This window comes from Meleagris gallopavo, chromosome 17 (genome assembly GCF_000146605.3).
Source record: "Meleagris gallopavo isolate NT-WF06-2002-E0010 breed Aviagen turkey brand Nicholas breeding stock chromosome 17, Turkey_5.1, whole genome shotgun sequence".
NCBI lineage: Eukaryota > Metazoa > Chordata > Aves > Galliformes > Phasianidae > Meleagris > Meleagris gallopavo.
In genome coordinates, this window is record NC_015027.2 from 6,905,855 (window position 1) to 6,920,118 (window position 14,264).

Here is a 14,264-nt window from a genome sequence, read left to right on the forward strand (position 1 = left end):
GGGTAGATACGGCTGCCTCACCTGATGCCAATTCCTCCCATTGCTCCTCACTCCGGGGCTGCAGGAGCTCTCACTTGCCCCATTGCAAGTGGGGTGGAGAGGTGGGGCCAGCAGCAGGGAGGGCAGAGCCTGGCTTCAGGCTTTGTGGCTGGCAAGGTCTCCCTGTCCCCCAGCCAGGACTGGACCTGAATCCTGGTGCAGATGCCAGGGTGTGTATCTGCCACAGCCCTTCCCACCCAGCCCCACCACCGTCTCTCACATGGACATCCACGCTCCACATCATTTCAGCGTGCATATTTATCGCTTTCCCCCCACAAGACATGTATTTGAATTTACTTTTGGTAAACATAACCACGGGAGATGCAAATTTGTGCTGAGGAAGCATAAATAACTCACACAGATAGACACACACACATAGACAGCAAACACAGACAGGGTTCACCAAGGGAAACCAAGAAGTGCAGAGCACGCCCTGAGGCTGCCACCAGTTCCAATGGCTTTGCTCTCATCCACCAAGCCAAGAGGATGTCTCCTGCTCTTGCTTTGCAGCAGCTGGTGGGAGAATAAAGCTGGGGAGGAGAAGTCTAAAGTTGCAAATAACCCATGAAAGCATCATGGCAAGTCCTGGCTCTGCAGTTTCCTGCAATCATCTCAAAGGAATGGTTCCAGTTGTAGGAAGTTGTAAGTCTTTCACAGTGTGAAAGGGTGGAGGGGCATGGGGACCACCGTGAGGGAGGAGCAGCAGGTCATCTTGCAATGTCCCATTTGCAGCCAGCCGATAAACCTTCTTGTGGGAACATCGGGGCTAGATGCTCCATCTAGGTCCTCTTCTGCCCTCTCTAAGGTGCTGATTTTTCTTTAGCTGAGAATAATCTTCAACGGGACATCATGCGAACAAACTCTGCAACCAACAAGAAAAGACAGCCCTGAAGCAGAAAACATCCCTAGTCCAACCCAGCTCTCATTTCATGGAGATACACAGCCAGGGTGACACTGGGGCTCCACACGCTGCCAGTAGGTTAGTGCCATACCATGAGTGGCCCTGAGGAGCTCACACAAAACAGGCTTTAATCCTTGTGTTAGGTAAGGTAATATGATCCCCTTAGCAGGGCAGTTCATTTCCTCTGATCCTTCCCAGAGCACAGCCTTGTTTGCACAAGCAACTCCCTGGAACAAATTATTGCAAATGTTACCTCCTTTCACTGTAATTTCAGAGCAGGCTGGTTTGTAGCCTTGGGATGACAGTACAAGTCCTTAGCAAGCCTGCCACTTGCAGGAGCCCCAGTGCTGGAGAGCACTAATGTTTTGGTAGGTACCAGTATTTATTTGTAGAGAAAAGTTTGCTTTGATGGATTACTTGTTTTTGAAGATACAGATTAACTGGAAGGATATCCTGGATCTATTTCTTCACCACCCTGCAGCTTGTGAAGTCAATTACAAGAGTTAAAATCGAGTGCAGATGCCATCAAATATAAATGTGTTTTCATACTACACTTGAACTGACCGGAAATTAATAACCACAAAGAGGAGGGCAGTGGAAATTACCGCCTTGGCTTCTCTTTTTCTGTTGATGGAGCTGTCCTTTGACAACTAAAGCAGTAACTCACTGAGAAAATGATACTAGTATTTCATGTATTTTAACTGTCTAACATAATTTAGCTGCGGGGAACAAGGAGAGCTACTGTCAGGTAATCAGTGCATTAGAACGACTGCATTAGGAAAACAAGCAGCCTGCCATGTTCTTGTGCCTTCCAACTCTTACATATGCTTAATTGTCTGATGATAGCAACTGCTTTCCTTACCAGGAACCCTGAGCTCTATTAACATTACTCCTGCCATGCCTAATGGCCAGGATAGTACCATAACCAATCTTACTCTTTCCAACTCCTACAGGCATGGGAAGTGGGAGAAGAAATGAATTCTCTCTAGGATTAAACGTGACCCCTCTAGATCAGATATCAACAGTGTTACTGACACAACTAGCATGTGACCAACTTCTGGGATAAAGGTACAGAAACAAAATCTCTATAAAACCAGACGGTAAGGTGAGCCAGAGGAAATGAAGGGTGCAATGCAATCTCCAAACCTACACCAGCCTCCTCACAGCTCTTGCAATAGATTGAATGGAAAGAAAATGCCCCCTAAAATGAAGTCTGGCACTGCATACGAGCAGCAGAAGCTCTTTCTCTGTGACAGGACATATCTCTTGCTATGCTAGAACAGCGGAGACCTGATTGAAATAGTGATGCAGCACAAGAAGGATACACAAACAAATACTCAGCTAAGGAATTATTTCTTTTTTTTGCTCTGTACTTCAGATATCTGGACTCAGAGCATGCAGATCTTCCTTTCTGCTTCCACCTCCAAGCTGAAACTCTGACTCACACGATAGCAGATGGACAGGGAGCATTCATCCCTTCTCACCTTCAAAGTCAACACGCCCGTCTCCATTCAGATCCACGTCCCGGATGATCTCTTCAATATCCCGATGACCCACCTGCTGCCCTAGAAGCTTCTTCATGGCTTCTCGCAGCTCACTGGTGCTGATCTCCCCATCACCATTAGTGTCAAACTGTAAGTACATGAAAAAATACCAGCAGGGGAAATACAGTTAAGGGAAATGGATCTTGCATTGGGTTGGACTTCGTACTGCCCTGCTCTTGAGTGCCCTATTTTTTCTGCATGCCTTTTGTGTCCCTCTTTTTCCTCCTTCACATTCCCTTTGGTCTAGATTCAGTCTGCCTTTTCTCCTCAAAAACCTCTCACCACTACCGTGTCTGCACCAGCTTTCCTCTTCCTTTCCTCAAGAGATCCCTTATCTGAGTGTTTTTCTCTGCTCTTCCCTTGTTTCATGCCTGGTTGGCTTTTTCTCAGTATTCCACTCTGCTGCTCTCTCCTCCTCTTTTCTTCCCTCTAGATCTTCTCTCTTTCCTGTCTCCTGTCACTCACCTCTCTGAGGCCACACGATAAGAAGCACTCACCTCTCTGAAGGCATCACGGAGCTCTTTTACACCAATCATGTCTGCAGTTTCTGCCAGCAGCTTTGGTCCCATCAGCTCAACGAAATCTTCAAAATCCACATGGCCGCCCACTTGGGATAAGATGAAAGATTGTGTGTAAGAACTCAATTTGTTAGCCAAGCTGAGCAGTCCCTTTGCACTTCAGCATGCCCCAGAGGGCTTGGTTCTCCCAGCAGCAAAGCACGGAAAGTGCAGGACAGTGGAAAGAAAAGCACAGGTACTTTTACAGTGTCTTGTATTTCCTGGATTGTAGGATAGGTAGAATGAGCCCAAGCTACTTCATCCTATGCTGCCACAGACTGTCACATCCTTATGGCATCATGTACCAAGAATTAAAGGCTTGATCCTACTACAGCTTATAGCAACCCTCTGCTGTACCTGTGCCAATGGGTACGGCAATGGCACAGCATGATGTTCCTGCATGGTCCGGGCATGCAGCTGTGGCTGATGTATGTCCAACTGTTTATTCATCATATTTATCCTTTTTCTTGTCTGTCCTCTATCTGAAAGCTGGCAGTAACACTCTCCAGTTCCTAACCACTTGAGTGCTATAGCTATCAGCTGTTCTTTATGTGTGAACGGTCGTATATGTTACAACTACTTCTGGTCCCTTCTCTTTTCTACACAGGTCTATGTCAAAAATAACATGCACAGAATATTCATTTTCCCACCTGGGTAAGGGTAACATCCTACACTGCTGCAGACAAGTGGTGACAAAAACCAGTGGTGTAAGACAAAGGGCATAAACAATCACAGTGCATCAGACAGATCTGCAACATTTTGCCTCGACTCCATCAGCACAGCTCACAGACCATCTGCAGGCATACTGCCAATGCACAAACACCCAGAGCAGACAGAACAGCCCATCCACCACCCATTCTGACCAAAGCATCTCCATCTTCCCCATCTCCTTCTTTAGTATGATGCCATCTGACACCAGCTTCAGTGTGATGACATCCATAACGTGCACACTAATGTCTGACTGTCCAAATCAAGGGCAGCTGAAAGATTTAAGCATGGTGGACAGCTATTCCTTATGTTGCTCACACAAAACACAGTCCAAACAGTCCATTCTTTTAGTAAACCAAAAAAAACCAGCACATCAAGTGCTTGGGACCACAACTGAACAGAGAAATGGTAGGGAGCAAAACACGAGAATGAAAAAGGGAAGGGAAAGAAAAAGAAGACAAAAAAAAAAAAAAAAGAATGGAAACAAGAGACTGAAGCAGCCCAAAGCAGTGATACAGGGCACAGCAGCCACAGGAAGGTACAGATGGGTGGATATTACTCACAGTTCATGTTGATCTGCTGGGAGAGTTCTATGAGCTCCATTTCAGTAGGCATGTAGCCCATTGTTCGCATGCAGTTCCCCAGGTCCCTGCAGTTAATAAACCCATCCTTGTCTTTATCAAACTCCTTAAAGGCTTCTCTTAATTCTGCAGGAGTGGATCCAAAAAGAATGATATTGTCAGTGACAGCCTGAAATACTTTTTCCAAGAAACTTCCCTAGAAGCAGCACTTTATGAGGCCTGACTCTCCAAGATACATACTTTCCTAGCATATATCCCTATGAAGAAGCAGTGACTGGAGTAATGTTAAACTCTTCTATTAGCAACATTGCTGACCCGTTCATTACAAGAAAGCATGCTTTGACTGCAGAGGCCTTGAATTATCACGGACTGATCTCTCTTAAACTGCACTCCCAAAAGAAACTGGAAGTAGTAAGTTTTTCCATCTTTCACCCATGCACTATATTCTATAGTCCTGACTGCAAGGATGATCTTCCTTAAAGCCAAACCACTTTGTCATGCTCTGCAATACTTCCTGTGGGAGCCGGGTGTACAGCAGTTCTCTGACAGCCCATCTCCCTTTACCTCATTTATCCTCCTCACGCTGCATTACCTGTAAATTCCTTTATAGTCAGCACTGTTGCAGTTTTACATATTATTTATTTTGCCAGGCTCTCCAGGAATTATTCCAGCAATTTGCCCAAATTATTTTACCCCCTGGGGGCCAACGTGGAACGGCCAGCCAGCATGTTTTTACCGGACAGAGAGAAAGGTGACACAGAAGGAGCGACAAGTTTTACCTTCAATTTCTTCTGGACGCAGTTCTCTATCCTGCAAAAACAGAACACACTACGTTTAAGTCATTTGCTTGCCACAGACAAAATTTCAAAACAGCACTTGTTGGGGCAAACAGTTTTGGGGACAAGCCAGAAAGCAAGAGAAGAAACAAGAAGGTGATGACATGTTTAATACCATCTACCTAGCTTTTTTGTGACAGCCCCTCTCCATCCCATCTGCTGGACAGGGCCATGAAGGATATTCCCCCAAGCAGAAGAAACCTGGGCCAGCATAAGCCCTGCATGTGGCATCCCCACCTGACAGTGCTGTGAGTATCACAGGGCTCCTTGCGTCATTCCCCAGCACAAGTCCTGGAGCAGCTGCTCTAGAGCTCTGATTGTATTTCCTACCTACTGCAGCTCCCGTTGAAATAGCTGGATCAAAATAACTGGAAGATGCTCCTGCCACCAGAAGCTACAGCACTGTCTGCTTGGATCCCTGCCTGATCCCTGTCCTGCTAGTGGGACAAGGACAGCCAGGAGCAATCCTCCAGCCAATGCCCCCATGCCATCTCCTACAGTCAGTCACCCCAGGAAGACAGGAGCTCTCCCCTTCCCCCCAGCCTCACACAAGCACTTTGGAACCAGGCAAGAAGGCAGACACACAACATATACATCCTCAAGGTCATCTACAAACAAAACAGGACAAGGATTCACCATGTTCAGGAAACACTGCAACATCCAATTTGAATTTCTTGGAAGAAGGGGGAGGATATATAAAAGCATAAGAAAATTCCAACACTGCATCAAGAAGAAGAGACGAGCATGGAAATGCACTGCTTTCTGGTTTAAATGCCCTTTCTAATTCCTCTCATGGCTCCCAGGCAAATCCAAATCATCAGAGAATTTGGAAACACAGAAAAGCAATCTCTTTTGTCGTCTGACTCTCGGCTTTTCCCCTCAGCCATGAGGAGTTTCTCCTTGCCTTCCAGGTGTCCTGCAGTCTCACCACACGTCCCCGGAGACAGTGCCCTTGAACAGTTTGAGAAGGATGATCCTTTGCTATGTAACCACAGGCTCCTCTGGAAACTAATGGCGGCTGCTCAGAGTGCACAGCAAACTAGGACACACGCTGGTTTACGTCTATGCAAAAGGGGCTGTGCCAGAGCAGTGACCAGCTTGCCACTCATAACCTTCCCAGAGGCATCTCTGCGCTGGATGGAGCAGTCAGAGCATGCTGGCTCTGCAGCTTCATCCTTCACAGACCTGGTATTTTCAAACATGTCATCCCATTTGTTCTGCTTTCATTAACACCAAGCAATAAAGCAGTCCAACCCCCCCACGTACCGGATGCAGGAGGCTTTATTGCCCTCCTGCCTCAGATAAAGCAGCAGATGAGAACCGCTGTGGGCAGCACCGACACCGCGTGCACCTCACTGCAAAGAGCTCACACACGTTGCTCCCCGGGGTGCTGCAGCAGCAGCTGCAGGGCTGTGGTTGCCACCGTGGTACCGACAGCCGCAGAACTGCTGTCTTGTGAGAGTGCCTGAGGACGGGCCCAGGCCTTCCTCCAGCGCAGTCATCACAAGCCCGTCCTCCTCCCACTCACCACGTTGCAAGCAACATGACCAACACGTGTCAGAAATGAGGGCTTCAGCTCTAATTCCACGCACCGAGGCATTCGCGTTTGCAGGGCTCCAAGCATATCTTTGCACATGCAGATTCTATCATCAGAGCCACAGGCTGCGAATGCAAAAGGAGGAGGAGGGCTTGCGTCCCTCCAAAAATGTGACTCAAGTGGTAACTAACGTCACGGAGAGGTTTTCTGGTTTAAATTTGAGAAAAGAATTTAGAAAAAAAAAAAAAAAGATAAAGGAGGAAAATAGCTCGAGAAGAAATGGGCTGAATCACTCTAATGCTTTTGGAGAACATATGGAAAGAGGAATACAACTGTTCAGAGTTTAGATCTAGACATGAGCAGAGGTGACCCTCAGAAAGTCCATTTTACATAATGGTCTTACTCTCATTTATTTCTGTTCCATGCACAGTAAATCCAGTTGGTCTAGAGAGTCAGTAAAAATAAAGCTGTTTATCAGATGCATTTATTCTACAACAGGGCAGAGACATTGCTAATCCTATTTTGGAAATATCTTAGGGTACGCTGAGTTTGCAGGGCTGAGCATGGCTACCTGTCAGCCTGAGCCTTCTGCGAGGAGCTGGGCCCGTTTCCTACAGTGGGAGCTCTGTCCGTGCCACTGCCAGTCCGTGTGCTGGTGTCACACTGTCACACCTCGTGTTTTAATGAACTGACTTAAGGAATGTGATCACTTAGTGGTTGAAGATTAAGAACAAAATCCCTTTGATCAATAATGACTGACTGCAGTTCTTTTTTGGGATGTCGGTTGAAAATGAGGTTTTGGAAATAAAGATCTAGATGTCTCCTCCAGCTGTACATAACTGTGTCAGTGCAGAACCATGTAAGGCATTTCCTAGAGGGGCAAGAAAGCCCTGTCGGGTAACTGGGGTGAGTTTTGTTTTATCAGAAGAATATGAAATGCACTGGGTTGGTATGTAACATTGCACATCCTCACGCATCAGGCTTCTTTGTGCATGTCTTTAAATACATTGTTGTCAGAATCGAACTTTATGTGCAAAAACACACATCACTTCTTGAAAAGATATGATATCGAGGTGCATGTCCCTGTATTTTTAACATGTCCACATGTCTACATTTGAATTTATATACAAATATATTTTTTCATTGTTTATGCGCAGATGCACATGAACGCAGTCACAAATAGGTGTGACTGAGCGGATAGATGTGTTTTTGTTATCTATCTGTATGTACTGGCAATAGCATTTGGCCGTCTGGCACTATTTACCAACATGAGGACAGACTGATGTTCTTTGGTTTCTTTGGCTGGGAATGCTGCAGTGTCAGGCTGCGTATAAGAGTGTATGAGAGACTACATTTGGGCTTCTGCAAGGAGGCAGATGCATGCTCGTTTCTGCTTGTATTAGCATGCTTGCTGTGAGCTGACAGCAACAGTAACAAATACGGGCATCTCTGTGGGACAGCTTGTTCCCAATATGGATGCCCTGATTTGCATGAAAGCAACTATTTAGCCCTAAATGCTAATCTGAGCCTCCGGGAATGTGAGGTGGACGTCCTGCTGGAACAACAGCTTTGAATACCGGACTCCCCTGGAGTCCATCTGATTGTGCAAGACCCGAGGTCCTAAATTCTTCTCCTAAATCCATGGAACTTCATCTGCTTGAGTTTAGGCTTTGATCTATTTTTCACAGCTGCGCTTTTAGAATCCCCCTGACTTGGTGTTCAGGCACAGGGATATCTTTGCACATCCTTCAGGTTAGACATTTGCTTGTGATTGCATTTGCTGGAGCTGGAGCCGGGATGCTCGAGGCCCAGGGCCGGGGGTTACAGAGCTCCACGCACACGGAGCACATGGGCAGCCCCGCATCCCTGGCTCAGGTCCACGTGGCTTAGTGCGTGTCTCGCCCGGCAGGGTGTAACTTACGTACAGGCTGCCTGTTTTCTGCGAAGCCCTTCCTCAGGAAGATGCATGCTGGCCCCAGCAGGTTGTGCATGACGGCGCAGTTCTGGGCCAGCACCATGAGCGGACCCTGGTACTCCGATGGCCCCTCTTCGCTCGTCTGGACAGCCTTATAGCACGTCTTCTCCTCATGGCGGATCTTCCCAGCCAACCAGCAGCAAGCAAACAACACAACAGAGGATGTTACCTCCCTGTCTCACCCAGCCTTTCCTCTGAAGATTTACTGAACCGCCTCGCAGAGCCATTATTGCTAAATTTCCTTCATCTGGTCCACGCTGCGTCCCCCCCACTGATCTATTATGGGCTGCATAGAAGCAGTAAGTCCAGCAGTTCGCTTTCAAAAGCTGATAGAAGTACAGCCAACCGAGAGAATTTCGCTTTGAAACGACATCAAACTCTCAACTCTCACATCTACCCAGAGAGAGCCCAAAGGGCTGAGCTCCCACTGCCGGCTCCAGAGTTAATGATTCCTCAAGTGAGCTGCGAAGGCCAAGCACAGCCCGGCACAACGGGACGCATGCCCTGGGCAGAGCTGCTGGCAGAGCTGTGTTGGCCAAGGCCTCCCCAGGAGGCGAGGCAGGGCCTCCCCAGACACTCTGGCTCCGCTTTACGTTTCATCAGCCAGCATCACGCACGATGTAGTTTTATCAAAAGGCCTTTTAGGGCATCAGGTGGCTCTGCCAGCAGCGGGCTCACACTCCTTGTTCCAGTGCTAATTAGTTATATCCTCGAGGTTTCAGGCAGTTACTGCACTGACCTCTTCTCACTGCTTATGTTTCCAAGTGGAGAGCAGTCACAAGCACAACAATTTTGTCTGTTTGCATTTGCACATTTTTGTAAGTGCACGTCCTGCTAAGCTAGGGCTCCAGAACAGAATCCAGCACTGGATTTTATAAGGAGGCACTGCTTTCCTTTTATAGAAATGCATTTCCCTGGCTCTGCAAAAAACATCCTGATATTCCCATGCAGCTATAAAAAGCCAGCACAACCCACAGGACCCTTGGTTTTATAGAATAAACATTAATCATACATCAGATTCCTCTTCAGGAATGACTACTTTTACAGCCAGTGTTCCCAGGGGTGATCAGAGATGCTGTCAATTGTCACTGTCTCCTCCATTAACCCTTTCCTTAAAGCCTGAGGTGCTTTTTCAGGCTAAAGCATCACACACACACACACATACACACACACACACCTTTTTCACACTTATCCAAACCCATTGTATCTACTTGCTGTGTCTACCGTGTGCTATTGCCTCGCACACATGGCTCGTTGTTTGCATTTTTATGGTCTTACACCAATCTGCTCATGTATAATGTCATGTGAATATTAAGCATCAAAACAAAAGCAAGCTGCGAAGAAAGAAAATCATCAAGCAGAAAAGCATTTTCATTGCAGTCATGGAAAAGGTAAAAATCTGTCTCCAATTAAGTGTGACACATAGGACATTTGTCCTTAAAAACCTAAAAGATGAGCATCCATCCACAACTGGCATATTACCAGCTCAGCTAAATATCATGGCATCTGTGTTGAGCTGCATAGCTTCGTGACATCAGCACAATGTCATTTCAAAAATTACCAGCTTTTATTCTTGGCATATTTTTTCAGTTTAGTATTGCAAATAATACGGCTCACTTAAAATAGCCCACATCAGTTCTGCATTTCATTCCAGTGAAGATAGATGAAAGACCAAAGGACCCATAGCCTGCACCTAATCCTTGTTTTCTGACCCTTCCAGTTAATTGAGCTTCCTGCCAATTCACTCGGCAGTACTGAAGGATGATCATCCCATTATTTTCCTGTGTGTGTAAATATTGCCAGTTTGGTGAAGCAGTTGCCAGGAGCAGTGAAGAGCTGGCCAGACACCCAGCGCCAGGTCTCTTAGTGAGACACCTGCAGGGGCTCCTGCCCTGCCTGGCAGCTCCAGGCAGGATTCCCTCTGCCTAGCAGCCTCCCAGGTTTCTCCTGAAAGCATTCCCTCTACCACACTCCTCCTTTATCCAGGCAGAGCCAGGAGGAAAGCTGTGATAGGGGAGCAAAGCAATGTCAGCTGCCTGTTAGAGGGGGAAGGCAACATGCACAACAAGGAAAACACAAGGAAAGGACAGGGTCTGCATGCCAGAGGGTCTTTGCTGAGCACCAGGTCCAGAGGTGCCTCTTCATCACCACTGAGGGTAGAAAGGCACCAGGCTGGCCAGCAGAGTCCCTGGGGAAAGCAAGCCTGCTGCCTGCCAGCACTGGGAGACAGAAGCCTGAACATCATCACCAAACAGACAAGGATGAGTCCCTGACCAGGCCAGCCAGCGCCTGGAAAGAGTCGCCAGCTTTCTGGTTGAAGTCACATATTGAAGAGAATAAATCCTGTTACCCAAGTTCAGCTTTCGCACACACATCATCTACAGTCCCTCGTTACCATTTCAGTGAAGTGCAAGAAAAGCATGAGCAGGTAATGTCCCTCCAACAGCTTTCCCTCAGGAATGGATATTATGAGCAAAAGGCCTTCAGATTCCTAAGCCATTCTCCTAATCATCTTAACTCTGTTTCCACCCGCTGAGGCAGGAGCACATGGTGAAGATCAGAGCAATAAGAAAGCTGTGCCTGGTAGTTCAGGCTTAACAGCAAAGTAGTGCTGTGGTCCCAGGACATTCACATTCAAAGGAGCTTTAGGGAGACAGGAGTGGGGTGAGGACATAGGAGAGTGGCAGGCAGAGAACGATTACTTCTTCCCAATATAACTTTGTACCACCCAGGGCCCAGCTCCTCATCTTCCTCACTGTGTTTCCTCTGAGTTTGTCCCAGGTAAAATCTGAGAAAAAAAGACAAGGATCACAAAAAAGCCAAATGAAGATGTACAGCATGAGTGACCTACCAAGTATCCGCTATAACCACATGTGTTACAGCCTAGAGGACAGCACAGCCGCCAGGGTATCTCAGGATTAGTTCCTGAGGCTGGGCTGAAGTCTGAGAATTCTCTAACTCAGCTTCCTAACTTCCTCTCTTTAGTCCTGCCTTCTCAGGCCTTCTCAATAGCACTTCTAAAGTGCAGTATTTGAAGCAGCTTTTAGGAATGAAAGCATAAATTACCTAAAAGACTGATCACACAGAGTTTATTCAGTCTATTTTGATTCAAGAAGCCCGGCCACACTTCAGACTTTAATTGCAATTTCCTTGATCATGTTGAGCACAGCTGCAGCCAGCTCCTTTCATTGCAAGTCGGAGGCAACCTAGGAACAGCCAAACTGCTCTTCTTTCAGATGCACATTTGGATAAGCCTCACCTACTGCCTCTTCCTGAAGGTCACCCTGACCCAGGGACTGGTCTTGGCATCATCAAACTGCTCGATGATGAACTCCCTCCTCATGTATCCCAGCTGTGCCCTTCGTGCCTCAGCTATGCCATTACTGACCTTGTTTACAGCTGCTAACAAGTAAACCGTGCTCCCACACAGAAGAGGCACAACTTAGCCCTCCCTAGCAGAGAAGTGCTCTGCTCACTGCAAGGTCTCCTGCATGCAGCATCCCGATGGCAGTGGCATTTGCTGCCAGCAAGGTCTCTGTAGATGTAGCTCTTCATTTAAATATTTCAGATGCTTAGCCTAACTTCATGAGGAGTGAATCAACCAGCTTTTCGCTGAGCTATTGGATTTTCAGCAATGCCAAGCAAGAGCTGTGTGGCTGACAGGTACACGGTGTTGCAACACCTTCTGCAGTCAGACAAGAACTACCACTAGGACAAATTGTTCTCACTGCAGTCTGGTCCCTACGAGCAGAATAATTCCTGAATCTAATTCATCTTGGGATCATTTTAAAACCTCAGCACAGAGCAGTTCGTGGACTTGAGCCTAACAGGCACGTGTGGCAGCTTGCATATGAAGTGCAGCACACACACAGGCCATACTGACTGTGACACAACGCATGAACACGCAGCTAATGCCTCTGTCCATACCTCTAAGGCATGGACAGATTGCAGAAAAGCATGCTTCTGTACCCAAATGCATACCAGCAATATGTGCGTATGGAAGGATGGATACACATAAAAACATCTGCCTGCCTACAGGCAGACTTCTGTGAGGACATGCACTATGAGACAGAGGCACACACAGCCATACAAGCAGGGACAGGTGTGTCACACACCTTCCCCACGTGCACACACACAACAAACACTGCCACCTGCTCACAAACCTCTGAGTATGTAGAGACATAAAGGACACACACACACATACAGATATGCTCATTAATTGTGCTTATTTTAAGTACCAACAGGAATACATATGAACACACACCCATTCACATGTCCACGAATGTGTGTTCCCAGGAGAAACGACACACACAACCAGACACATGCAGACACCTCGTGGTTGAAGCACATGTGCACACGTACACAAACTCACAGGTATACACGTACATTAAGATGCACTGACAGTGCACGTCAGTGTGTTGTGCACATCAACAGGAACAAACCTGCACGCACAAAGGTGGTCACCTACACACCCACGGAGTGGGGCACACACCTACTTGCATGCATGCATGTGCACACACTGATTTACGCTCACGTTGTGGCATCCCAGGCTCTAGTGGCTGCACCTGCACGTGCAGCTCTTACAGAAAAGATTCCTGCAGAGATCTGAACCCTTTGTACACATCCTTGTGTCTCTCCCACCTCCCTTTCCCGTCTGCCCACGACGTCACCCATCCCAAGAAGTGGGGGTGGAAACGCACAATGCACTTTGATTCGGGGAACATACCTTTTTCGAGAGGTTTCTCAGTGGAGACTTCACACAGTTGCCCATAATATGTTGAGTCTGCCTTTCCGGTGGACTTGGTTATAAAGGAACTGAAGCAAATGATCCCATTAAAGGTATTCCTTGGGAGCAAAGCAAGAAAGGCAGCGCAAGGCAAATCCAAACAGCTACTGGCTGCTGGGGCTTCCCTCTTCAGGGAGCTTTTTCTCTCTCTGCCTCTCTCTCTCCGTGCTTTTACTTTATGTTCACTTTCTTGAAGAGATGAAGCAGGAAGGAGAGGGAGGGGAGAGAAACAGACAGAAAGAGGGAGAGAGAGGGAGAGAGAGTGAGAAGGGGAGAGAGGGAGGCGGATGTATAATCTACATCAGATTAATGTTCAAATCCCTCCCACCCCCCTCAATCTGCAGGCAAGATTGTTTCACTCATGGGAGAGGGCTGATTCAGGCAGAATTAAAACAGAGAGGCACTGCAAGAAGCGATTTCGGTGATGAGTTCAACGAATCCAGCTAGTTTGGGTACACACAGCCTCTGAACACCGCAACCCTCCCCACCCCCCTTCTGACTCCTCTCCGCTTTTCAATCACCAGAAAGCTAGGCTGGCCAGAAGGCAATCCACTTAGGGGCTTGGAGCAGAGTGCAGAGCTCGTTTTGGAGCAGAAATGGACCATTTAGCTGGGTGGGACCTGTTTCAGCTTATAAAGACTAGCAGACCCACAAGTCCCTCAATCTTTTCCTGCCACAGTGGAAGCAAGCCGGGAGGCAGCAGTCCAGGATCCCTCCAATGCTCTCAGCCCCAGGACAGTAATTTTTAACCACAACGGAGAGATCTTGAACCAGTCTTACAATAAAGTTTTTCCAGCTTT

At 47.4% G+C, this 14,264-nt stretch overlaps 1 protein-coding gene across 2 annotated transcripts; it reads right to left on the bottom strand.

Annotated features, from left to right (window-relative positions):
* Positions 1-259: 259 nt before the first annotated feature.
* Positions 260-13,719, bottom strand: CABP1 (calcium binding protein 1). 2 transcript variants are annotated; one of them, XM_003211062.4, is made up of 7 exons: positions 13,405-13,719; positions 8,629-8,799; positions 5,110-5,140; positions 4,313-4,456; positions 2,982-3,091; positions 2,425-2,572; positions 260-901 (listed from the first exon to the last, which is right to left on the bottom strand). In XM_003211062.4, exons 1-7 carry the CDS (start codon positions 13,447-13,449, stop codon positions 876-878), a joined length of 675 nt encoding a protein of 224 aa, XP_003211110.1. In that variant the 5' UTR covers positions 13,450-13,719; the 3' UTR covers positions 260-875. The 2 variants fall into 2 exon arrangements, with proteins under 2 accessions (XP_003211110.1, XP_003211109.1); XM_003211061.4 differs by lacking the exon at positions 8,629-8,799 and having other exon boundaries at positions 13,405-13,713.
* Between the last annotated feature and the right edge of the window lie 545 nt (positions 13,720-14,264).

Bases quoted from the DNA above. Each gene is read 5' to 3' on its own strand.
- CABP1 (XM_003211062.4), bottom strand. From the start codon at position 13,449: ATGGGCAACTGTGTGAAGTCTCCACTGAGAAACCTCTCGAAAAAG. The intron at 2,573-2,981 runs GTGAGTGCTTCT...ATGTACTTACAG, and splicing joins TCCGTGATGCCTTCAGAGAG to TTTGACACTAATGGTGATGG. The intron at 902-2,424 runs GTGAGAAGGGAT...TGTTGGTTGCAG, and splicing joins CGGGCGTGTTGACTTTGAAG to AGTTTGTTCGCATGATGTCC.